Consider the following 26180-nt stretch of genomic DNA (forward strand, 5'->3'; position numbering starts at 1 on the left):
TCCCCGCATGCCAACTAACATCCAAGGGCAATTTAGTCTTTTCACACCTACGGTACAAAAAGTTTGGGACGTACTGTCACAATTAATATCTAAACTTTAAACGTCAAATTATAAGCTCATCGTATTGTATCAAGGATTTGCCACTTGTTTTTTTTTTTTTTAAACACACAAACTCTGACATATGCCTCATACCAAAATTTTTTTTTTTTTTATGTATAGATAATGTATTAAATACCAAAAATGTATTTATTACTAATGAGGGTGTATTCAATTGAGATTTGGAGGGATTTTAATTCTATTAATGAATCTAAGGGTATTCAATTAGAATTTTAGGTGATTCTCTGGAATTCAATCAGGATTTTAAGATAGTTTATTAAAATTCTTAGAAATCTGAGTGTATTCAATTAAGATTTTATGGAAATTTATAACATTCCGGGTGTATTCAATTAGAATTTGATTTTAAAGAAATTGAAAAAGTTGAGGAATTTGAGAGAATTTGAGAGATTTCATAAATATTTTAAGCATCAACAAATCTCACATTTCCCCATGAGATTTTAAGGGAATTAAATCAAAATTTTACATAAAATCTATACAAATAAACTCCATACAAATGGGGAAAAAAGACTGTAAACTAATATGGGTGTATTCAATTGAGAATTTGCAAGACTTTAATGGATTTATAAATCCATGGATTTTTATAGAGTTTAATTGTGACATCCCACATCGCCCAGGGGAGTGATCCTTATATGTATATTCCCATCTCTACCTAGCACGAGGCATTTTGGGAGCTCACTGGCTTCGGGTTCCATCGGAACTCCGAAGTTAAGCGAGTAGCGCGCGAGAGCATTCTCAGGATGGGTGACCCATCGGGAAGTTCTCGTGTGAGTTCCTAGAAACAAAACCGTGAGGGCGTGATCGGGGCCCAAAGCAGACAATATAGTGCTACGGTGGTGAAGCGGGCCCGGGAAGTGGTTCCCCCCGGGCCGGGATGATTAATTGATTTGTAGAGATTCCATATAAATTTTTTATTCAATTCCCTCGAAATCTCATAGGGAGAGGTAAGATTTATGGATGCTTAAAATATACTACGAAATCTCTCCAATTCCCTCTAATTCTTCAACTTTCTCAAATTCTTTAAAATCAATTTCTAATTGAATATATCTGTAATGTTATAAACTTCTTTAAAATCCTAATTGAATACACCCGGATTTCTAAGGATTTTAATAAACTATCTTAAAATTATGATTGAATACACTTTGAATTTCAGAGAATCACTTAAAATCCTAATTGAATACTCATAGATTCGTTAAAAGAATTAAAATCCCTCAAAATCCCATTTGAATTTCGGGTGTATTCAATTAAAAATTGATTTTAAAGAATTTGAAAAAGTTGAGGAATTCGAGGGAACTTGAGAGATTTCACAATGTGTTTTAAGCATCTACAAATCTCATCTCTTCCTATGAGATTTTCGAGGGAATTGAATCAAAATTTTACATAGAATATCTACAAATCAATTAAACTCCATAAAATTCTATGGATTTATAAATCCATTAAAATTTCTCAAATTCTCAATTGAATACACTCTCCTAAAGCATAACTTGAATTCGTCATAGTGGGAAAATAAACAATTTTACAAAGTAATTGTTACTTGAATTCCTCATAGTGGGCAAAGAAAAAATAAATTTACAAAGTAATTGTTACTTGAATTCGTCATACTGGGTGAAGAAAAAATAAATTTACGAAGTAATTGCTGTGGGATCAAAATTCCATTGAAATCAATGCCACAAATAAAATTAATACATATTCCAGAAAGTGCTATACCAAAAAGCCCCCTTGCCTGCAAAGCACATAACCCAGAACGCCAACAACCAAAAACGGGATATGTCACTGATTTTTTCTATCCTTTTCTATTTGGAATGAATGGAAACCACATGGTAAATTCTTGAAATCGAAAAATGGTTGCCCTTCGATTATTCATCTCTAAATATTGGTGGTACATGAGTAGTTACTGTTGAATCTCAATCTCCCACTAAAGTGAGATCAGATCGTGGAAATCCTTAAGAGAAAACTACTAACTTGTTTGAGTTTTTTCTCCATCATCTTTGAAGGTTGAACACATAACCTTTTTTTTTCCTTATTATGTTTCCTATAAAATTGAGTCATAAGCAAGATAGTCATTAAGATTGGCACAACTCCGCATTTTGGTCCTTGAGATTTAAAATTGATAGAAGTGTTCCTTGAGTTTACTCACCATCAATCATTTTAGTCATTTTGTGAAAAATCTCCATTCAATAAGGATCAAAATGACAAAAATACCCTCAATTTTTATCAAATTATTTTGGCCCATTGTTTATAAAATTTTGAGGGTATATTTGTCATTTTGAACTTTATTTAAAAAAAATTTCACAGAATGACCAAAATAATTAATGATGGGTAAATTTAAGAACCACTTCTACTGATTTCAAATCTCAAGTACGGATCAAAATGAAAAATTATGCCAATACCATATACGATTTTGACTAATGTCTATACTGAAGAGAAATGTGAGATCTAGATGAGGATAAGAATATCATGTAACTATTTGAAATGAATTGGAATGATAACTTCTTCGTGCCAACAAAATTAAAACAAAATAAATAAAGTCACTACAAGGTTTTATTGTTATTCCACCCTATGAAATCATTGCCTCCTTACCTACATCCATTATTCATTGGCCCTCAACACTCATCCCCTGTCTTCGTCCACCCAAACCAAAATTCCCAACCCAAAGCAGTGAATATAACTCACCAACAAACAAAGTAAATCATATCATAAATTAACAACCAAGAAAAAGGAGATCTATTATTCTGCTCAGAGCCACAACATTGGAATTTAAAATTAAAAAAAAAAAAAATGTAGGAGTGTGGATTTTGGTCATGCCACACAAAGGCTAACCTTAATAATTTAGTATAGAATTTGTGATAAATTGACGTCGAATTTAAGATTTTATTAACTTACAAATAAAGATGATTATCACTCAATTGTAATATGTAAACTTGAACACATAAAAAAACCAACAAAACAAAATTGATATTGAATTCGTGATAATTTGGTGTCGAATTTAGGACACCGTTTGACTTTGACATAAAAATAAAAAGAACAAAAAATAATCATTTTGCGAAATAATATAAAACATTTAGGGCCTGTTTGATATCATATTTAAAATTTTTATCATTTCTCAAAATATTTCTTAAGAACATTTCTTGAAAACAATTTTATTTAAGACTTAAAAACTTGATTGGTTTGCGATTTAAAAATTTTAAATCTTACAACTTAAACTAGATAAAGAGATCTAAAAAGAGGGAGTCGCAGGAGAGAGGAGGAAAGAAAGTACGACATGATTGAAGGAAAGAGAAAGAAGAGACGAGATTGAGTGGAAGAGGAGTGAGAGAATGAAGAGAGCTAATTGGAGGAGAGACGAAAAGGTAAAAAAAAAAGAGGAGAAAGAAAGAAGAAAAGATAGAGAGATAGATTTGGAATGAAAGGGGAGGAGGGAGAGAAAAGAAATGAGTAAGTTTAAATTTAAAATCTCTAAAAACTCACTTTTTATGTTTTTATATAATAAACTATATTTTTTAGTTAGTCTTGAATTTAATTTTTGAAAATATTCATACCAAACATGTTTTTATGGTCTAAAACTTGAAAATTATTTTTAAATTTAAAAAATTAGATTCAAATAGAATACCAAACGTGTTTTTAGATTTGGAACACGATGGAAAAGCCGAAAAGGGAAGAAACGAAAATTCATAATTTACGAAACTTGAAAAAAAAAAAAAGGGAGGATGAGAATGATAAAGGAAGAAGCAAAGAAATCGAGTCCGGGTCGGTTTGTGGGGGCAACAGAAGCTACACTAATCGAGAAAGGAAGGAACAAAGAAAAAGAAACAACCAAAATACCCTATTTCTTTTCTTTGACCCGGAAAAAAGTAAAATAATAATAATAATAATCCCAGAAACCAAAAACCAAAAAAATCAGAAAAATCATTATTATTTATATATTTTTTGTGTAGAAGAGAGGGTGGTGCTGGTGCCATCCAGTTCTTCTCCCACCCATCCCTCTAAGCAAACCTTCCCCCATATCCTCTCTCTCTCCCTCTCTCTCTTCTCTTCCTATCTCTGGAAAACCCATCTTTCAATTTTCCCAATCCAAATCTCTCAAACACCCAATTCTTTCTATGACCATCAGACTCTAAAAAGCCCGATTCTTGGCCATGAGGAGGGGAAGAGGAGCCGCTACGAGACCCGCAGCGCCGCCGGCCGAACCCACCGGATCCAGACCCTGTATTGGAAAAGAGGTCCGGTACCGAGGGGTTCGGAAAAGACCGTGGGGCCGGTTTGCTGCCGAGATCCGTGACCCGTGGAAGAAGACCCGGGTCTGGCTCGGCACCTTCGACTCAGCTGAAGACGCCGCCCGAGCCTACGATGCCGCCGCTCGCATCCTCCGTGGCCCCAAGGCCAAGACTAACTTCCAGATCTCATGTGCTTACCCTTCCTTTTACAACAACCCTACCGACCCGGCTATCGAGGCTAAGCTTTTTGGGTCGGGTTACGGGTTTCAGGACCATCCGGCTGTAGATCCGCAGAGACCCGCATCCAGCAGCCTGAGCTCCACCGTGGAGTCGTTCAGTGGGCCCCGGCCGCCGCTTCAATCGATGACGGTCGCTGCCGAGTTGACGCGGCGGAAACGACAGCCGAGGACGCCGCCCGTGGTTCCCGAGGACTGCCACAGCGACTGCGACTCGTCTTCATCGGTAGTAGAGGACGACGGGGATTTCGTCGCGTCGTCGTCGTTTCGCAAGGCCCCGCTGCCCTTCGATCTAAATTTCCCACCGTTGGATGTGGATGGGGAGTCGGGCGGTGGGGTGGACGGTCAGGATCTTCGATGTACGGCTCTATGCCTCTGATTGTTCGTTGTTATTTTAATGCCGTTGATCCTTTGATGAAGCATGATGATCGATGATTCAATTTTTTCACTTCTAAAAATCTAAATTTTCTCCTTTTATTTTTGTTGTATGATAACAAGCATGGTGTTTGATGAGAATTACTTTTTTAATTTTCTCATTTTATAAACCAAAAAAAAAAAAAAATTTGAGAATCTTGTTTTTATGTAACCCTCGTTAGGATTTGTGCACGATTATTGTTCTGGATTTTTAATAGGAAAATGTTATTGACATTCTAAAAATCTTATTCTACGCTTCTTATAGGTGAATTTTTATTTTCAAATATAGAAAGTAACTTTGAAGGGTAGAATGAGATTTTTGAAGTACTAATAACAATTTCTTTTTAATATATTACAAAGCGATATTATTAATTTAAGTTACTGTGTTTCAATTCGGAACGCGACGATTGATCTGGGTTTCTTGAGTCTTACCAAGCCGTTGATATTGTTGTAGAAAGGGTTCAATGTATGATTGAGTTGCTAATTTTCTAGTTCGTCTAGTTTTGATTTCATTGTCTATGTTTAGAAAGGGGTTGAATTTGGAAGGGCAGATTTGGGGAAAGCAAAAGAGAAGGCAAAGAATGTTTGGTATGCGTAATGTGTCACCATTTCTATACGAACCTCATTACTTATAGCCTTTTTTTGTTTTGTTTTGTTTTGTTTGTAATGGAGTAAAATGAATCATTGGCCTAACTTAGTTTCCATATGGATGTGATTTTGTGTGATATTCGAAGCAATAGTCTCTTAATTTTAGCTCAACTGAAGCTTTCGTTCCTGAACTAAAAATTTGTAAGTATTGGTTTCTGAACTTGTAATAACGTGAAGGAATAGGTCTTTTAGTTATCTCTGTTAGAACTTTTATTTATTTTTTTGCCCCCTTTAAACTCTATTTTGAATGAAAGTTTTAACAGAGTTATTATTGTTCCACATTCAAACAAGTTTAGGAATCAAAACTTACGAATTTTTAGTCTAGTAGCTCTAATTGAGCCAAAGTTCAGGATCATTACTTTAATTTTCTCGATTTTGTTCATTGAGAAGAAATTAATCTTCGGTTCAATTATGTCATAAATGTGAAAATTTGGGGCTCATTTTAAGCAAGAGGAGGATTCTCTTCCTTCATAATCTCTCTTCTTTCCTCCCCTCTTACTTGAACCGTTATGATTAAGACATGTTAATATTTTATATTTATTTTTAATAAAGAGAAAAAAATAAAAAACAAAGTGTGAGCGGAGAGGAGAGAAACGGATGAGAATAAATGGTGAAAAAATCATACTCCCTTAACCTTGCGTTGAATGCATCTTCATGTTGACATGTCTTGGAGTGTAAAGTAAAACCCATTATTCATGTTATAGTTTACTCAAAAGTTTCACTTAGGTACTATATTGACACTTAAAAAATATTATTATGCATTTGTTCTTTAGTAAATTTGTAAATTCTCTTTGTGTAAAATGCGAGGAGTGCAAAATGATTTTTGTGAAGGGGCAAGCAATAGCAGCTCCCTTCTCACTTATGTTAATATAAGGTATTTTTTCTTACATTTTCTTCCGAATAGATTAATTTGTTTTCATTTTAGTTCAATCCGTCAATTTGGCAAATTTTTTTTATCCAATTTTAATCTTCCCATTATAAAACCCAAGATAAAAGGAATTTTATCTCATTTGACAGACTGGACTAACAATGCTAACATAATGAAACTACAAACACAATAGTACAACAGAAAAGCGAGGAGGATGATGATGACGATGGTAGAAACTTGAGTAAATTAGAAGGACAGGATGATGGTACAAACTTGAGTAAACTTGAAGGGTTATTAGTGCAGTTCAGCATGTTGCTTAGTAAGAGGGCAAGGCGTGGAAAAGGAGTCAACAAAATTGCACGGCAGTCACTCAAAATTAGTGGAGGCTAATCTTTGAACTTGGACTTTTACAAATTCAAAGACCCTTTAACTTGGACTTTGAATTTTTCATATGCAAATAGTAAGAGAAAGGGAAAGGACTTTATTTATGCCTATGCCCCTAAAATTCAATCATTCTCTCGTTTTGTTCAATGAAACTCAAAATGTATCCGTAATTTTTGAAACTTAATTTTTTTTAACACTTGGTCCATATGCCATTCAATATTGTTAAAATTTTCGTTTTGTTTGTTGACATGGCATGTGACAGCCCGTCCCAGATTTTTCGTACCGTAGGGATAAATTGACGGTTTTGCCCCTAGTGGTTTTGTTTTGTTGTGTGGTTATTTTGGGGTTTTGGTTGGTTGCGTTTGGACCACACACACACATCCACACTCATTCTCATCCTTTCCCTATCCCGTATCCCTGTTTCTCTCTCCCTTTCCTTTCTTCTTTGTACGGACAAGGTTAAACCCTTCGAAAACGTGGTAGATCGTGGTGGAGACTTATACCTTTGTGTTTGTGAGCTTCATACGAGTTCAACCATACCCATTTCAGGTAAGGACACCTTCGTTTTCACGTCGAACCCGAGATGTTCAAATCAGGGTATTGTTCATGCATAAGTAAATTCATGTGTTTTTGGGAATTTCAGGCTTGTAGAAAGCTTGGTGAGGTCTTTAGGAAGCTCAGGGTGGTTCGTTTGAAGGTTTTGGACATTGGGATTGTGAGTTGCAGGTTTGGCCAGATTTGGTGGAGTTTTTCCAGCGAGATTCCGTTGGTTTTAGTGCTTGAAAGTAGTAAGGTTTTGTTCCTCTAGTTGTAAGCTTCATTTTGGTACCAATTCCATGAAATTTGGGTGAAAAACAAGTGAGAAATGAAGTTTGGAAAATTTTCCGATTTTCCGACGATGGCGACGGCGCCGGAGGTTGGCCAGAGAAGACGATGGAATATTCCGTCAGTTTGGATGGAATATTCCTAACGGCGTTAGGTTAACTTTAACGGAATCTGTCAGACTTAACGAAATATTCCTAACGGCGTTAACCGACGCCGTTAGTGTGACAGGCATGTGCCTGCGCGTGGGCGGCACGTGTGGCCGTGCCTTGGCCAGCGCGTGGGGGCGCGTGTGACGTCAGAAAATTATTTTAAAAATATGGGGATGTTTGTGTGGTTCAGTAGATCACGTTGGTGTATTCATACACCTCATTTGAGCATTGTATGAGAAGTTTTTACCTAGTTTGGGTTATGTGCTTTAAATTAACATTTTTATAGTTGTTTCGCATATAGGTGAGACCTATCCCGAGGACGAGCGCAGTCACTCGAGGCAAGAGGGTTACGATCCTTCTACATACCAGTGAGTGGGCTTTTGGTTTTCCGTATATACCTATATACTTGTGATTTTTCCCAGAAAATGAAATTAAACGTTGATATGTTTTAAATGCCATGCTTTACGTTTGCCTAATTAATTATGCATTAGTAGTTGCATATATATATATATATATATATATATATATATATATGTTTGGTGCTGCGAACGCACAGGTAAGTGCCAGGTAAGTTATGGTTTATGTTTATGTTTAGTAGTGAATTGAGATGCATAGAGAGCTCATAACCTGCACCCCCAGTGTTAGTACTCCCGCCCAGAGTAGGGCACAGTCCTTCACGTGATGTTCACCTTCCGCACCACATGCTCATCTTGGATCCAAGTTAGGTGCACAATCATGTCGTACAGACCACTATAGGTGGTTCCGACTCGTAGGTGACCTGCGATTATTCGCCTAGTCTTCACGTGATCGTAGCACTTGAACGTATTTATTTACACCCAATCCTGTCGTACAAACCACTTTAGGTGGTTCCGACTCATGTGCAGGTATAATTAGTGAGTTGGAGATTTGAGCTCTAGATTCCACCGTATAGGTCACGTTAGGTGACTCTGGCTGGCAGATTATATGACATTGATTGACATTACCTGAGTATTTGCATTTTGTTTAGAGCCATTCGACATGGCATATTTCTGAGCATGTGTTTTATATATGTGTATATTATATTTTCTAGGAAACTATACAAGTTTTATGGTGAGGGGTTAGAACTTTTGTTATTGAAATGATTTTGAAAAGCTTGTTTTTGCCCACTCACGCTTTTTGTTTTGCGCCCCTCCAGGTTTTAGTTTGGATAGCTTGTTTGGTGGCTCTCGAGGGATTCACGGCATATCTGACAGATTATCACCCGTGTAGGACCACCTCTGGGTGTGTTTATTTAATGTTTGTTTTCCCCCAAACTGCACTAGGTCTTCCGTACTTTGAATATTGTTTTTCACACTTGCGCTTGCACTTGTATGTTATCTGCTTAGTGTATAGCTTGATTTTTATTTATTCGTATTTTTATTATTATTCTTAGCTTCCGCACTGTGCACATGGTTACGTCACCTTCACATGACGCCCAGCATGCCCTGATCTCGATCGGGGTGTGTCATGGCATGCATGTGACCTACACATCCATTGAAATAGCACTATGTGGAAAAAGAAAATAAATCAATTTATAAATCCAAGAACTGAAAAAAGTAAGATTATAAACCCGAAGGCTTCATTTGGTGGATTGGATGAGATAAGTTGTGACAAATTAAAATCTTGAGTCCAGTTCGTTGTTTGTTGTGTCAAAATGTAAATAGACAAGACTGGATATAATAGGTTATGAATCCACAATAAAATATGTTATCTAGCCTAATCCAGTCATATCCCCAAAGCTCAATCTCATTCATCACACTAAACAGAACCTAAAGCCTCGCCCTTCCCCCAAACACCAGCATCATCCCTTCCCAACCTCATGACGTTGCCCCACCCCTACCCCCACTCCTGCCATCCTAACCCAGGCCTCCCATATCCATACCCGCCTTAGATGTGATTCTGACAAAGAGGGGAGATGCAGATGAGCAGAGGGTGGGTTTGCTGGCTTTCCATTTTTTTCTCTTTTAAGTTTTAATGTATTTTTAACGTCAATAATGTTATTCTTACTATATTTTTGTACCATAATTATATACCACCTTAGGTGGCATCTGATGTGGACAGTCACATCATCTAAATTAAATTAGCATTTAATTTCAAAATGTTAATCAATAATTGATAAAAAGATTGTTAATTAAATGATGATTGTGTATACGATAAGTCTCTTTTTTTCACCTAAGATTATTTAAGTGTTTTAATTAATAAAAAGATTGAAATTAAATTATGTAGCTTGTCCAACTCATATGCCACCTAAGATGGTAAATAAATATGGTAAGAATAACATTACTCTTTTAACGTTTTCAAAGTGTTAAATGATTTTTTTTTATTAAATTTATCCATGGGGAGATGACATGGTTAACATGTCAGCCAAACAATGGGCCTTATATTTGTCACAGAACGTTCAACGGAAGTGATGGAATAAGACAAAGTGAGGCAAGGTTAACTTTCACATAATTAAGTGACACATTTTGAATTTTATAGGGCAAAGTGAAAGGAAGATTGAGTTCCATCTTAAGCTTAAATGAGTTTACGTCATGCATTTGAAATTCCAAGCTTGATAATCGGGTTGTAGGTTAAAACGATTCATTGACCCTAAAAAAGGGAAGTAGAAGGGGTTTGGATTTGCAAATCAACGCAATTCGAATCCCATAGGTTAAATTGGTTTATTAATCTATGGTAATGGTACCTAACAATATAGGTATTGTTATTGATACTTAATAAAAACACTCTCATAATAGTTACCAACAATACAATAGGCAATTACTCCAGCTTGGGGCTGGTGGCAACTTCTCTCCCCATATTTCTAGCTTTTTTCTTTTTCTTCTCAGAGATTGTTGCATATTCATTTTTTCGTCTTAATATTTCCGTCGATAAGTGCCTCCTTAATGAGGTTATTTGTGAGCCTTTCTTAACCAGTATTTTAATTCACAGCAAGAAGAGAAGTTTTTAAACCTGCGTTGAGGCTTAGAAATGGCTGGAGGACCTCGAATTTCGTCGGAAACCATTGGATTTCAGAAACGGTGCACCCTCATCTTTGCCTCGCCGTAGCTCTGTCGCTTGTCTGAGCTATGGGTTTTGTAGTTGGGGCCCAAGTGAGTTGATTGGTGGTGGTGGATGATGTCGATTGAACAGGAACGACGAAATCGCCGTCAAAGAAGCTTGGGAAAATTGGAGCTTTGCTCTGCCACGACAGGTGGCCAAACGAAATGATGCTAGGTGGAAAAGGAAGTCGTGATGACCGGCGATGCCGGAACTCGTCAGAAACGATGTCGAAAAATTACCCATGCAACCGGGTCATTCGCAGAGAACCGGGTTGTCGGGTTGCCAATTCAGGGGGAGGGGGTTCTCTCCTAGATTCTTGGGCCTTTTACAAATAGAGGTGCAAATGATCATTTTGCCCTATCTTTGCTTGCTTATTTCTCCTCCGTTATAACTTTGATATGGTTTTCGCTTACACATTTGTGGAATTGAGCTTTACTCGAAAGTATTAATATTGACTCCAAAAGGTCTACGAATTTTTAATGACTATTTACGAGAAAAAAAAAAATTTTGTAACTAGTCAACTAAAATTCTCAAATTAAAAAAAAAAAGTTTGCATAAATACGTAAAATTAAATAGTAAAATTCGGAAACGGGATTTCACAAGCTAGATTAGAGGAAATGGGAAATTTAGGAACTAATGAGCTGGATTTGGCTAGAAAAATGGTTGGAAAATCTGCCCATGAGCAAGGTTAGATCACTAATGGAGGAGGGCTAAGCGGTCAGCCCACGAGCTAGGGTTCTATATGGAAAAAGTTGCTCCAACCCTTTGGGGGTCTACTATATATGAAGGTATCAAATAACATAAATGCCCCTAACATTGATTTCTTATAACTGTTTCATTAAAACTCCGTTTAGCGAAAGATTTTCATCTACACACTTGTGGATCGAGCTCTGTCTAAAAAGTCATAGAGTTACCCCAAAAGATCTATAGATTTTTATTTGCCAGTGACAAAAAGTCGAACTTAAATAACTAACAAAAGCATCTAAAATTAATGTAAATAAAATAAAATCATAGAAACACAAAATCTGTAACTGAATAATGAAGTGTGGTGACAGAATTTCACATTCTTCTCCCTTAAAAACAGTTTAGACACCTAAACTTAGTGTACTTGTGGTCATGTCAAGCTCTACCTTGTCCCCCGAAGTGGAAAGTGCACAAACTCTAGTAACTATCTATGAACTGCCTTGCAGTGCTCTGATACTATGAGATCCTTTATGTTGACCTATTCCAAGTTGTCTACCACTCTACTGCCCCGATCTTATATTGAATCAAGTCTGATGATTATCTAGTTAGCCTACTTTGCGCTAAAGGTGCAACTGAGCCACTAACACTAGTTGCTAATCGGCTCGTAAGCCTATGGTAATTTAGGAAAGTAAACTAGTAGCTAGTTATATTAGAGGAAATGGGAAATTTAGGAACTAATGAGATAGAAATGCCCCGAAAATTGGTCGGAAGATCTGCCTAAAAACAGGATCAAATCGCTGGTCTAGGAGGGCTAAACTGGTCAACCCACGAGCTAGGGTTCTAAATGAAGAAAGGCTGCTCCAGCTCTTTTGGGGTGTACTATATATGAAGGTGTTAAATGACATGTGCCCTAACTTTGATTGCTTATAACTTCTTCGCTAAAACTTTGTTTCGCTAACAATTTTTTTCTACACGCTCATGGAATTGAGCTATGTCTAAAAAGTCCAATAGTGACCCCAAAAGGTCTACAGATTTTTATTGGCCAGTGATAAATTTGAACTTAAATAAAAAACCAAAACCTCTAAAATTAACAAAATAAAATAAAATCGTAGAAACACGACATACGATAATGGAATAGTGATATACGAAGAAGGAATTTCACATCTTTCCCCCTTAAAAACAGTTTAGTTCCCTAAACTCAGTGTACCTGTGATCATGTTAAGCTTCGCCTAGGCCCCTAAATTGAAATGTGCACAAACTCTAGCAACTCTATGTGAACTACCATGCGGTGCTCTGTCGCTCTGGGATCTCTTATGTTGTCCTCCTCCAAGTTGTCTACAACTCTACTACTCGATCTTATACTGAATTGAGTTCGATGATTATCTAGTTAGCATATTCTACATTGACGATGTAACTGAGCGACCAACATTAGTTGTTGATCCGTTCGTGGCGATAGCTGCTGCCTGTGGGTAACTTAGGAAAGCCAACTAGTAGCTACTAGCTAGATTGGAGGACATGGGAAATTTAGGAACTAATGAAACTACGTTTGAAATTAGTTAAATCATTAGGTAACAATTGCTGAGATGGATATAAATTCCAAGGACCAAAATCAATATTCAATCTTACATTTGGTTTTAATGAGAATTAGATTTTATTCAAGAATTTTAATTATACCGCTTTTTGGTTACTTTCTTCACGTTGTCCTCACTCTATTTAACTTGTATGATAAGAAAGCAAACACGTTCTTTCTCTCTCTCTCTCTCCCCCTCCCTAATTTCTCTCTCTAGAAACCCAAATTCAGAGCCTTTTCTCCGGTTGCAACTTTCAACCGTCGCCCCTTACTCTTACTCGGGGTAGGCGACAACCCCGTTACCTCCTCCTTTTTCCAGTCTCCATTCTTCCTTCCTCCTTCTCTTTTTCTCTCCTTCACTTCTTTGCCTTTTTCTTTTTTTCCTCCCCTCTCACTGTCTCTACTTCATCCTCTTCCGTGCATCCATCTCTTCATTTCTTCATTCTAGTCTCATTCTTTCATTTTTTTTCCCTATTCTCTCTGAGTTTATCTCAATTTTCGTTGAGCTGGGTCTCAACTATCCTCTGAGCTTGTCTCAGATCTGGGTTTTATGCCTTTATCTGGCATCTTTTGCCTAATTTTACTGCTTTCTGTCTTTTAACTTTCTGTCATCCCTCCTTGTTAGATGTGATACTACATCCCAACCCACTATGTACACGGATAGGCGGGCTTCGATTGGGAGAAGGATATCAAATCTATTACCCTCATTCACATCCCATCCCCCAACCGGCATATGTCGGATCCCCATTGAGGCCAATTGTTGGGTGTTTTACATATCCCCTTAGCTTCACCCTCTACCTATATAATACTTTGTTTGTATATATTTGCAGGGGTTTGTGAAAGGAATTTGGATCTGATGTCTATTTTCTCAGTTCGGAGTTTGGTTTCATCCAAGGATGTGACGACGATGGCGACGAGGTCTTTGTTGTTGGAGATTAGGTTTTTTATTTTCTGTTTTCTACTACCTTCGAGCCTAAGCTTATGTGGGTCTCCTGTTGTATATTGGGTTGTTGCTCTCATTTTGCTTGAGCCTTTTACTTTCCTGTAGTTGTTTACCCGGTCATTTTTGGGCCTTGTACTAGTTCTTATTTTAATGAAAGTTGACTTTCTGTTAAAAAAAAAAGAAAACTTGTATGATAAGAACTGACTACCACCCCTTCTATTTCCTATTCATTTCTCCCTCGGCGATTGATTGCTCTCTTTCTCTCTTATTTTGTTTTTCTTTCTTCCTAAAGTGTAAGTGTTTGATTCAATGTGTGAATGAATGTTGTGAGCTTAATTTTCTTATTATGAACTTCACCTAATCATCTATGTTCCCATAGACATGTAATGAATAGGTTTATTATCATTTAATAGTAATTTATTCAAGCTTGTTGGTTTGTGGTTATGGGTTGATTGAGTTAGCTGTGAGATAGCTGCCAAGACTACCAAGTGCGTATGCAAAGATTCATCTGTCAAAGAGTTTCATATGAATGCACTCTTTATACTAGTGTTATAGTTGATGTTAGAGAAACTATTTACTTAAATTATATTTTGTAAACCATATGATTTGACAGTTGAATTTCTTCTTTTGTAGACCACATGATTTGACAGTTGAATTTCTTCTTTTGTAGACCACATGATTTGACAGTTGAATTTCTTCTTTAGAGTGGTTTTCAAAATATAATTTAAGAAAATAATCTCCTCGTTAATGGTCTAATTGACCTCGACAAAAAAGAGTAAATTGTAGCAACGATCCCTCAACTAAAAATTTATTACCATTGGTCTCTTAACTCATCAAAATGTGCAGTTATGATCATTTTCGTCAACTCCGTTAGAACTTCGTTCAAAATGAGTCATATGTCATGCACGCGAGGCTAAATCACGAGACAAATATGGAAAATCAAATAAGAAAAATTATATTGTCTCTCAACTTTAATTCAATTAGAGCAATAGCCCCACAACTTTAACTCAATTGGAGTAATGACATCTCTACTTTAACCCAATTGTAGCAATGATCCTTCCAACATAACTCATTTTGACATAATTCTGACGGAGTTGATGAAAAGAACCATTGCTACACGTTTTGATGAGTGGAGTGACCAATGATAATGAATTTTTAGTTGAGAGACCATTGATACAATTTACGCACAAGAAAAAATGCGAGTAAATTGTAGCAATGGTTCCGTAATTTTAATTAAATTGGAGCAATGGTCCTTTAATTAAAAATTCATTACTATTGGTCCCTCAACTCATCAAAATATGTAGCTATGATCATTTTCGTCAATTTCGTTAGAATTTTGTCAAAATAAGTTATGTTGGAATGACCATTGCTACAATTAGGATCCATCAACCCATCAAAACGTGTAGCTATAGTCATTTTCGTCAACTTCATCAGAATTTTGTCAAAGTGAGTTATGTTGGAAGGATTATTGCTACAATTGAGTTAAAGTTGAGGGACCATTGCTTTAATTGAGTTAAAGTTGAGAAATTATTTATCTAATTAAATTAAAGTTGAAGAACCAGTGGTAATAAATTTTTAGTTGAAGGACCATAACTGCACATTTTGATGAGTTGATTGAACCAATGATAATGAATTTTTAGTTGAAGGATCATTGCTCCTGTCGAACTAGTGCTATAATTTACTCAAAAAATGTCGAAATGAATTTTCTTTTTGTCGTAAACTGATGGCTTACAATAGACTGACAGGAAAATAATAAAGAAAAGGAAAAATGTAAAATAGATTCCTGGCCGCACGATCAGCGTGAACGGTCAGGACTAAACGGTGCAGAGTGGGATCTGAATCGCTAAACCCTAAAAAACACGCTCAACCCTGAAAATTTCCTTCGCATTGCGCAGCTGCTTTGGCTCCTCCTTCCTCTTCCCCTTTACGCTTCTACTTCATCTGCCCCAACTCCAAGGTAACTCTTCTCTTCTCTCTCTCTCTCTCTCTCTCTCTCTCTCTCTCTCTATCCCGCTCTCTGTTTCTCCTTCCCTCCCTCCCTCTCTCTCTACCGCTCTCTGTCTCTCTGTCTCTCTCTCTCTCTCAGTGTTTCGTTTCTTTTTGCAAATTAATTTCTTATCTTGCTTGATTTGTTTAGTGAATCTAATTAAATCTGTTGTTTTACTTGAATTGTTTAATTGATTGCAGAATGTTGGTTTTAATTCGAATTAGGGTTTACGTTTAACTTATGTTTCTACATTCAAATTGGGGATTTCTGTCATTTCGAAACTTTGCAACTCCAATATTCATGTATTTATATAACATGTAGTTAAGTGCCGAATCGATTATCTTTTTTTTATTGTTTTATCTTAATGTATAGATTAGAATAGAAAAGGTTTGGTAGATTAGAATTCTAATTTCTGTTTCTCCACTGAAATTTGAGAACTTAATTTGAATGATTTTCAATTTAAATTTTTTACTTGTTCTTATAAATTCATCCCTTTTTTTGTTTGATCTGAATAAGAATAATTCTCTACTGGAATTACACATTTTTATTATCAAATTGTGACAGCATGACTGCCCAAACTCAGGAAGAGCTCCTTGCTGCCCAACTCGAACAGCAAAAAGTTAATGTAATCTTTCTCTCTCTCTCTCTCTCTACACACACACACACACACACACACACATATATATATATATTCATTTCTCGTTGTTTTTAATGGGGTTCATGCGCAATTTACCAACTGTTTCAATTGAGTAGAGGCATGTTTTATGTGATATTTTTCTTATTTGCCTTATGCATTAGGTTAAATTGGAAAGATTTAACGGTCGAAGTGTGATTTTATTTGTTGCGTGTTTGCTTTTTAGCTGGGATGCTGTTTGATTTTTTGTATCCAGTGACCAACAAATGTGAAATGGATTCCTACCAAGTGAAGTCAGCTGTAACCCCAAGAAGGGTTTATGAATCGCTATTTTGTTGTCAGCCTTTTGGAATTAGTATGGTGTCTATCTTTAATGGAGTCATATCCAGTTGACTTTGCTTCTGTTGGTTATGTGGTAGCTATTAGGTTAAGTGGAAACCTTTCTTTACAATATTGGAGAAATCAACTTTGTCATTCTTTCTATATTGGTTTGGCTGGCGATGGCAATGGTTTGTTTCTTTATTCATTTATTTGTATTTCAGATAATTTTCATATCATCTTAAATGAGCAGTATACCCAGGTGGAATACTGCAACACTTGTTTTTGGCTATAGATTGAGCCAGTTTGATCGGTGCTGTTGACCCGAATTTCTTTCTTAAGGTTCTTCGTTGTTTTAATTTCTGCACCTGTCATTAAGTTTGTACCAACCTGGTAATTATTCTGTTTTTTATCCTATTGGATCACTTGCAAATCAGTATTTCTATATCTATCTCATCAATTTGTATGGATGATCCTGATACCAGATACCATATCAAACAATCTTTCATCATTACTCTTTTTTGAACTTTGATCACTCATTTGACATTGTTACCTCTTTGCCTGAATTCCGTTAACTGGAGTATTTTACTTTAGTTCATGCCTCATGCCCTGAAGCATATAGGATTTTTTTTGGTTACATTTAATTAGATGTGTTTATTTTGCATTATCACCTTTTGACTGGGTTAGTACCAAATATGTTGACTTAATTTGGGCCCTGCTATTATAGAATCAATCCTGAACTGCAAAACATATCATAACAACTCACTAATCTAAGTTGATTTTCCTATCTACGAGAGGTTAGTGGAGAAAGAATGTGGCAAGTCTTTGGAGGTTTATAATGTTCTATCTTTAACTTGTTTGCATACTTTGTCAAGTTTATGCACAATATAATGGAAGTGCGTAGGCTATGCTCTTCCTTAATATGATTTGTTCCTTACATGTGAGTTGATGTTTACTTGTGGAGGATAGTGAATAAATTCTTCAAGATGCTTCACCTTTTTCTTTTATGGGGCATGAAATTTTGAGGGAAATGGTTGTAGGATGATGAGCCAATAGTCGAGGACGAAGATGACGATGACGATGACGATGATGAAGATGATGACCAAGATGAAGATGTAGAAGGTAAATTGCACTGTGAAGACTTAAATGTGATGCTAAACTGTTTTATGATTTTCCCCTCAAATGCTCTCGCTCTTTCAAGCATATAGTTTGCTTGAAGATCTTAGTGAATGCCATCTCTAGACTGACTTAAAAGGCATAGGAAAAAGGTGGTGTTTCTGTCTTCAATTTATTATGCAGTGCTTGTCTTCTTAGTTTAGCTCATTTGTCTCTCTTTCTGGTGCCTTCTGGGAAGCAATATGCCTATATATTGTCTGGTTTTGTGGCTGAAAATGTCAAAAGTTAGAGATGACATATTGAGACAATTTTAGTATAACTTTTTAACTGAATTCTTTTGTTTTGCCGTTAAGCCCACCTTGATAAAATAATTTTGGCTTACCCCTCCTGCTATATATAAATTGTGGGTAGTAATTGGGAAGTTGTACATTATTGTATAGCCAATTTTTTTTGCTTATCACGGGTGTAATTTGTTGTCAAAATGCCACTGTGGCAGGACAAGGAGATGCAAGTGGTAGGTCTAAGCAGAGCAGAAGTGAAAAGAAGAGTCGCAAAGCGATGTTGAAACTTGGAATGAAAGGAATTCCAGGTGTCAGCCGTGTGACTGTCAAGAAGAGCAAGAACGTAAGTGTTGATTTATTGCTATCACGCATTTTGTGTCAGCTTGCATGAGATTGATTTATGGAATTAATGCAGTAAGGTTTGTTATTTTCAGATTCTGTTCGTGATCTCAAAGCCAGATGTTTTTAAGAGCCCCGCATCTGACACGTATGTCATTTTTGGGGAAGCAAAGATTGAGGACCTGAGCTCACAGCTTCAAACCCAGGCCGCGGAGCAGTTCAAGGCTCCTAATCTAAATACTGTGACAGCAAACCCAGAGCCATCAACTTTGGCTCAAGACGATGAAGATGTAGACGAAACTGGTGTGGAGCCCAAGGACATTGAGTTGGTGATGACTCAAGCTGGGGTTTCAAGATCAAGAGCAGTTAAGGCACTCAAAGCAACAGACGGTGACATTGTTTCTGCCATTATGGAATTAACAAACTGAGTCGCCTTGCAGTATGTAACTTTACTTTTGAAGAAATTTTCTCGTTCTTTTGCATCGTCGTCGTTGTGTCTTCTTGAGACCTTTGAAGTTCAAATTTCGGGTTTTCTTTTTATTATAAAGTATTTAATGTATTGGTATGATATAACTATGTTGTGATGAATGGTTTGGATGATGTTGCGTCATGTAGGATGGTAAATGGACTAGATTGGTTCAGATTGGGTTTCACCACAATCAAATTTAAATCCATTGCTAAACATACTATCGTTGATTAGGATTGTCGGATTGAATGCATCGATGTGTATTTGAAAGGCGTTGGATCTGATTATAACTGGATTCATTTTCAAGCAAGGAAAATTACAGCCTCCACGTTTGGGGAGATTTTCAAGAAAAGATGCCAAGATTTGAAAGCCAAGACATGACTCCCACCTTGTCCGGCACTCGGGACTAGGCTTATCAAATAGGGTAGGGCAAAATAGAGAGGAGGGTGGGACCAAAGAGTATTTTCATGTCTCTGTCGTATGGTTGTGTTGGTCGGGATTCCGGGAAATGGATCCTCTTTGAGGCAACCCTTCGGGATCCTCCTGATCAGTATTAGTGGGTCGTTGAATTTTTATCCAACAGCTACAAATAGGAGATCTTCTAAAAATTATAATAATTGTAGTTGTTAGATAAAAATTCAACGGTCCATTAACACTGGTCAGGAGGATCCCGAGGGATTGCCTTGGAGACGTTCCATTTCTGGGATTTCGGACTCAAAAGTTTCTCCTCTTGCACGTGGTATCATAAACCTGTTTATTTAACCAAACACATTGATTTTTCCCCTAATGAAATGTTCGTTTCCCTTTCAACAAAAAATTGTCTATGTTCTTTTGGTGATTAACCCCTTAATTTATACCTTAATTTATACTAGCGTATTTTAAGATGGAAATGAGAGAGAGAACGTGGGAGTGGGAAGAGAGATTTTTATTTTTGATTTTTTAATATTAAAGATATATTAGGATTATATATGGGATGTGGGGTGATGTTTAAAATAAAAAATCAAATTACATTACTGCCCATGATATTATTTTGTGATCGAAAACTAACTTGTCTTTTCAACTCTCTTTTGGTTTACAAGGACGGTATTGTTAATGGGTAGTTTAGATGAATGGACCATTGAACAACTGAGCTGCCTTTCGTTTATACAAATCAAAGAATAAGGAACAATTATTCTTTTTTCCCATTAGGGTTTTATTAGGGTTTACATTGTACCGCAATCCTTCTAGACTAGTACTATATATAAATTCTACATTCCTCTGCAGCACTTTATAGTTTCTATTTATAACTTAAAACTCCCGAAACAACTCAAACTTAACAAATTAACCAACAAATTGAAAACCAAATATGACTAATTTATTCACACAAATGTTCTGTCGCACCCTCCCTGTTATTGTTCTGTCCCCCTCCTTTCTCAAACTCACACATGAATTCAAACCAAATCAAACACGTTGAAGAAATTACTCGACATCGCATGGAAGACGACACCGTGGTCGATGAGGCCTTGTTAAACAGATCGAAGAACAAGTTCCGACGCTGCGTCTCACACGCGCGAGATGAACTGCATAGCTTTAGGTCATACCTACGATGGATGTGCGTGGACCAATCCAGTGTTTGGAGGGCATGTCTTTCTTGGTTCATGTTCATCTTGTTCGGGATTGTTGTCCCGGCCGTGTCCCATTTCCTGTTCGGTTGCGCAGCCTGCGATAGCAAGCACAAGAGGCCGTACGATAGTGTGGTGCAATTGTCATTGAGCAGTGTTGCGAGCTTGTCCTTTGTTTGCCTCACAAGGTTTGTCAAGAAGTTCGGATTGCGAAGGTTCTTGTTTTTTGATAAGCTTTATGATGAGAGCGAGACGGTAAGGAAGGGGTACACAGCACAGCTCAATGTAAGTTTTACAAGCTTCATTTTCTACATTATTAATTATTTTTTGTTTTAATTTATTATTGATTAATGTCAGGTAAACCAACTTTTTAGATCAAAATTTACAAATCATGATGTGTTGCTAATAGGAAATAAACACTTTAGTAATAATCTAATCATCAACAACCATGTTATATGATTTAATAAATTTAGTTTAAATAGTTAGTTGTCCTTACATTACCCTTTATTATATGTTATGTTTCTTTACCAATGTGCCGTGTTTCTTGCTTATGTGAGCTATTAAGAGTTGTCGCACACTTAAATAAACGAAATACTTAGGGTTGTTTGATAACTATTTAGTTTTTTTTTTTTTTTAATAATTGAAAACCCATTTTGTAACCATCTTCAGGTTTCAAGAAAGAAAATGAAAATGAAAAACTAAAAATTGAAAGTTAAATTTTGAAGGATTGTGCTACTCAGACACTCATTTTTACCTCCCACATACCCTTGCTATTTTTTGCCATTGATCTTCTACAATTCATGCGATCCAACGCCTGAAAATTGAGAAGGGTATGTGAGAAGTAAAAATTAGTGTGTAGATATCATCACTATCCACTTTGAAAATTCAAGAAAGTAGTTTCATTTTTTCAACTTTTGGTATTCAATTTTACTCTTTTGAAAACTGAAATAGTTACCAAATGGGTTTTCAATTTTGAGTTTTAAAGAAAACTGAAAACAAAAAATGAAAACGAAATAGTTATCAACGCCCTTTATATATCATTTTATAACATAGTTCTACAATGAACAAATTTATCAAACGAAATGACTCAATTTAATTTCTTGGACTTATATAGGGTGTGGTAATTTTCTTGTAGAGATCATTGCAACTTTTATGCTTCTTTGTCATTCCAATCTTTGCCATTGAAAGTGTGTATAAGATATGGTGGTACGCATCTGAAGCCACACAAATTCCTTTTCTGGGTAGTGTATACGTGAGTGCCGCGGTAGCCTGCGTCATGGAGTTGTGCTCGTGGCTCTACCGGACCACCGTGATTTTCCTCGTCTGCGTTCTGTTCCGTCTGATCTGCTACCTCCAAATCCTACGGCTACAAGACTTTGCAACAATGTTTGAAGTGGACTCTGATGTTGGTTCAGTGTTGTCTGAGCACCTTAGGATCAGAAGGCATCTGAGGATCATAAGCCACAGGTGCCGTGCGTTCATATTATGGTCTCTCATTTTGGTCACAGGGAGCCAGTTTGCTTTGTTGCTCATCACTACCAAGTCAAGCGCCAAGGAAAATCTCGATGTTTACAGAGCTGGTGAACTTGTGGTACGTTATATGTCGCTTTAATGTTTTCTGATTGATAATTGTTTTACTAATATAACTATTTTGTCTTTTATCTATGAGTCGAGAAATTTGAAGTTGAAATATCTTCTAACATTGGAAAAAGAAAGTATTGCTAGATCAATAGCTAGTCGGTATAAGTTTGTTCATTTATTATTTAATATAGGTGTGGTTCACCTTTTATAGAATACGAGCGAGTCTTATGTATGTCATAGAGTTGATGTGTCTCGTCCTCACACTCCCTTAATCGAGCCCAAAACTAGAGGAATATTTGTTATATAGTTGAAGTGTCTTGTCCTCATACTCTCTTAATCGAGTCGAAAACTAGAGGAATATTTGTTATATAACTTTCCTTAAACTGAAGTCAAAGCTTATATTCTGATTTGGTTTTGGTACAGTTATGCTCCATAACATTGGTTACCGGCCTCTTCATCCTACTACGCAGCGCAACCAAAATCACTCACAAGGCGCAAGCCGTCACATGTCTCGCAGCCAAGTGGCACGTCTGCGCCACACTAGACTCGTTCGATGCAGCGGCGGCTGAGATTACCAGCGGCCGAGCGCTGGCTGAGGCCGTTGGTACGGAACGTGGAGAATCAGACAATGAGGAGGGTGATGCCGATGAAGATGAATTGGACAACACCAAGCTGATCCCGTCATATGCATATAGTACCATCTCTTTCCAAAAAAGACAAGCTCTCGGTAAGCCAGTTACTTCAATGCATCAAATCGGTTAACACACATTTAAAAACTTCATGATTGTGTCATATTGATGGTACATTCGAATGTGACTAGGATCAACATAAACACGATACAATCATACGTCGAATCTCTCAACTAGAACATAACATACTTTTGCACGTATGACATAGAAGAAATACACAACTTGTTTATACGTATGACGTTACTGAAACATGTATCAATCATGGTGTTGACATTTGTATTCGTGTATATTTCTTGTGCAGTTACATATTTTGAGAATAATAGAGCCGGAATCACAATTTTTGGGTTTACACTGGACCGGACCACACTTCATACCATATTTATGCTGGAGTTATCATTGGTTCTCTGGTTATTGGGAAAGACCGTCGGAATTTCTTAACAGAAAGGTCCTACATCAGACTGCCCTTATGTTGCTAGGCCCATGCCGGGAGAGGAATTTTGCACTGCAATTGGGGATGCATATTCATCCAATTTTCTTTCTTTCTTTCTTTTTCTCTTTTATAATTTTTATGTTTCATAGTTTGGAATTTTTTTTTTCTTGGTGAGCCTCTATTTCCTTTATCCATTTATAACTATCATTGTGTCCACATATTCACTAAAACTTCAGACAAAATGCCGAACAAGGGATTCCTCGGCCGGTGTACAAACGGTCTAGGCCTATATTCGGAGTTTTCGGCCGCTGGACGACGACCGCTTCTTGTTCTCACCCAACCGCTTCTTTATTTTTTGTTGTTATTTTGAATTCTATACTAAAGAAGAAGCTCCTAAATATGCGCGGGGCCAAATCAGCAGCATGAGAACTGTACTAACCTGACGCCAGTGACTTTCTCATGGCTCCATAGGAGAAAAAAAAGGTCTGGGTCAATTTTCTAATAAATAGTAATAATTGAGGTTTTTTCGTCAAATGATAGAGCTTTTTATTAAATTTGTAATGAAATGTTTACATCATCTGCAATAATATTAAATAAAAATTCAGGGAAAAGCAAACCTCATCTATGACTACTTATATTCTGACTTACAAAAGAAGTCACTAAATGCGGCGCTCGTTGCATCAACGAGGACATAAGAAAACTTAACGGACTCCACTTGTGTAGCTAATTGTAGAATTTAAAAAAATACTGCATTCAATTGACACATCAACGTCTCTCTCTATCTCTCCACGAAGCATACATATCAAGGTATATGAGTTTGCCTCTATTAGGCGGCGATAGACCCTACCTTCCCCTACCATGCTTCCCCAAGAACCCTTTTTCAGGATTCGCCAGGCCCGTAAAAAAGGATTGGGGTACTTCCCACCAAAAACCAAGGAAGGCGGCAGCGGGTAGCCCCTACGTCCGCAGTCATAGCATGGGGGAGGGGTTCCTTAATCTGCACTAAAACCAATAAAAATGTTTCCCAGATTGATATATGATGCTAAATCGAGACCGAGATAGAGATAGGGTTGCTCGTTGGCTTTTCGAGACAAATCATAGGAATGGTGCTAATTCACATGTTCCTTTTGGTCTTGTTTGGTTTCGAGGGCCTCCTCATCCCTTACTCGTTCTTTGAAAGTATTCATCTTGGATTTTTGTTTCCGTGCACCCATTATAGAGGCTCTATTACAGAAAAGAAAGGGACGTGCCCTGTTGACCAACTGAAGAACATCCTTATAAAAGAATGAATGGGAAGCAGGCTCGGTCTATATTGCTAGAGTTATCTTTCTTCACCCCCTTCCCCCCCCCCTCGCCGCCACCGCCGCCGCATACTGCATGCTCTGCTCCCAAAATGCAGAGAGACTTGCGAGGGGTTGGTTGGTCCGCAAAATCATGGGAGAGGCAGGCTAAGTGAAATAAAATAATATACTGGTGTTACTATATAATCTTATGAATCACGCGCGGCACACTTTCTATATCTCCTCCGTCTACAAGGTGAACAGCTTAGCTTACAGCACATCGTGTTCGCCACCACACCGGCTGGCTGGTGCATTGGCCTTACCCTAATAGGACCGAGACGAGAAGTATGACCCTTCGATTAGAACGCCCCATATCTCGTGACACGCTCCGCGTGGCATTTACTTTTATAAAGTCCGTATAACTTCTAAAAAAAAGATTCATTCTTTATGAATAAAGTACCATTCAAAGAGTGCATTGCCCCCTTGAGTGAAGAAGAGAACGGCTTTGTATAGAAACCCTTGAGCCGTGTTCGTCGCCCTACTAGGCTCACCATTATTTCATTCTATTTATGAATTCAAGCTCAAAAGAACATATATATGGAGCTATGTCAACTTGCGTACGTCTTGTTGACCAAATGATCAGGTATACCACGCCACGTATATAACAGTAAAAATGAAACCAACAGTATAAAAAAGAAAAAAGTTTCGAAAACTGACAATATGAAGTGATAGAGGCTTGCAAATTTTACAATGTCCTTTATAGACAGAATTTCGCCTCTATTCGGATGCTTGGAGTCCTTTAGGCTCTGTCCACCTGAACTACTCTACCAATCCAAATTCTTAGCACCAAGAACTTGAATCTGGCGAGCGTACAAGTATCTCTCTCAAGAAAAATATATTATAGTGATAGAGAAAAGATGAGGTTTTTCGTTGTTATGTTTTGTGTCGTTTTTGTTAAAGGATGAAAACCAAACATGTTTTATTTGAACTCGCCTGAGCCGAAGGCCATTTTTGACGTTTAATATATAGCTAGGCCCAAGTCCCGAACTTCTCTATGTGTAATCCAATTTACTAAATCTTATTCACATAAGGAATTATTATTAGCATTTCAAAAATCTCAGTCTACATTCCAAATTTTTTATATTAGGAAAAAAAAATACACTTGTGAGGAGTGTAGAATAAGATTTTTGGAGTACTAATAACACTTCCCATTCACATAATCTTATAAATTAGTGTTGGAAAACCTTCTTAATTAATCAATGGGGGACAAAAGAACTAGGTTTAATTTCATTCAAACTTACAACAAAGACATTCTAAAGAAAAATCGCACATCACCTGACCTTGTGCAATAT

At 36.9% G+C, this 26180-nt stretch overlaps 3 protein-coding genes across 3 annotated transcripts; all 3 read left to right on the top strand.

Annotated features, from left to right (window-relative positions):
- The first annotated feature begins 3979 nt into the window (after positions 1 to 3979).
- On the top strand, positions 3980 to 5041 carry LOC103939939 (ethylene-responsive transcription factor 3). The gene has a single exon (XM_048564253.1). The coding sequence runs from the start codon at positions 4251 to 4253 to the stop codon at positions 4941 to 4943; it is 693 nt and encodes a 230-aa protein (XP_048420210.1). The 5' UTR covers positions 3980 to 4250; the 3' UTR covers positions 4944 to 5041.
- Positions 5042 to 15927: 10886 nt separating this feature from the next.
- On the top strand, positions 15928 to 19422 carry LOC103926991 (nascent polypeptide-associated complex subunit alpha-like protein 1). Its single transcript, XM_009335880.3, has 5 exons — positions 15928 to 16063; positions 16658 to 16718; positions 18086 to 18167; positions 18658 to 18785; positions 18877 to 19422. Exons 2-5 carry the CDS (start codon positions 16659 to 16661, stop codon positions 19207 to 19209), a joined length of 603 nt encoding a protein of 200 aa, XP_009334155.1. The 5' UTR covers positions 15928 to 16063; position 16658; the 3' UTR covers positions 19210 to 19422.
- A 1297-nt stretch (positions 19423 to 20719) lies between these two features.
- On the top strand, positions 20720 to 24021 carry LOC103939933. Its single transcript, XM_009350029.3, has 4 exons — positions 20720 to 21133; positions 21984 to 22439; positions 22853 to 23156; positions 23420 to 24021. Exons 1-4 carry the CDS (start codon positions 20720 to 20722, stop codon positions 23554 to 23556), a joined length of 1311 nt encoding a protein of 436 aa, XP_009348304.2. The 3' UTR covers positions 23557 to 24021.
- Positions 24022 to 26180: the final 2159 nt, after the last annotated feature.

Source organism: the organism of the source record quoted next, unplaced genomic scaffold (assembly GCF_019419815.1).
Source record: "Pyrus x bretschneideri cultivar Hongxiangsu unplaced genomic scaffold, Pyrus_bretschneideri_v1 Contig38, whole genome shotgun sequence".
Lineage (NCBI taxonomy): Eukaryota > Viridiplantae > Streptophyta > Magnoliopsida > Rosales > Rosaceae > Pyrus > Pyrus x bretschneideri.

Bases quoted from the DNA above. Each gene is read 5' to 3' on its own strand.
- LOC103939939 (XM_048564253.1), top strand. From the start codon at position 4,251: ATGAGGAGGGGAAGAGGAGCCGCTACGAGACCCGCAGCGCCGCCGGCC.
- LOC103926991 (XM_009335880.3), top strand. From the start codon at position 16,659: ATGACTGCCCAAACTCAGGAAGAGCTCCTTGCTGCCCAACTCGAACAG. The intron at 16,719-18,085 runs GTAATCTTTCTC...AAATGGTTGTAG, and splicing joins TCGAACAGCAAAAAGTTAAT to GATGATGAGCCAATAGTCGA. The intron at 18,168-18,657 runs GTAAATTGCACT...CCACTGTGGCAG, and splicing joins CCAAGATGAAGATGTAGAAG to GACAAGGAGATGCAAGTGGT.
- LOC103939933 (XM_009350029.3), top strand. From the start codon at position 20,720: ATGGAAGACGACACCGTGGTCGATGAGGCCTTGTTAAACAGATCGAAG. The intron at 21,134-21,983 runs GTAAGTTTTACA...ATTTTCTTGTAG, and splicing joins GGTACACAGCACAGCTCAAT to AGATCATTGCAACTTTTATG. The intron at 22,440-22,852 runs GTACGTTATATG...GTTTTGGTACAG, and splicing joins ACAGAGCTGGTGAACTTGTG to TTATGCTCCATAACATTGGT.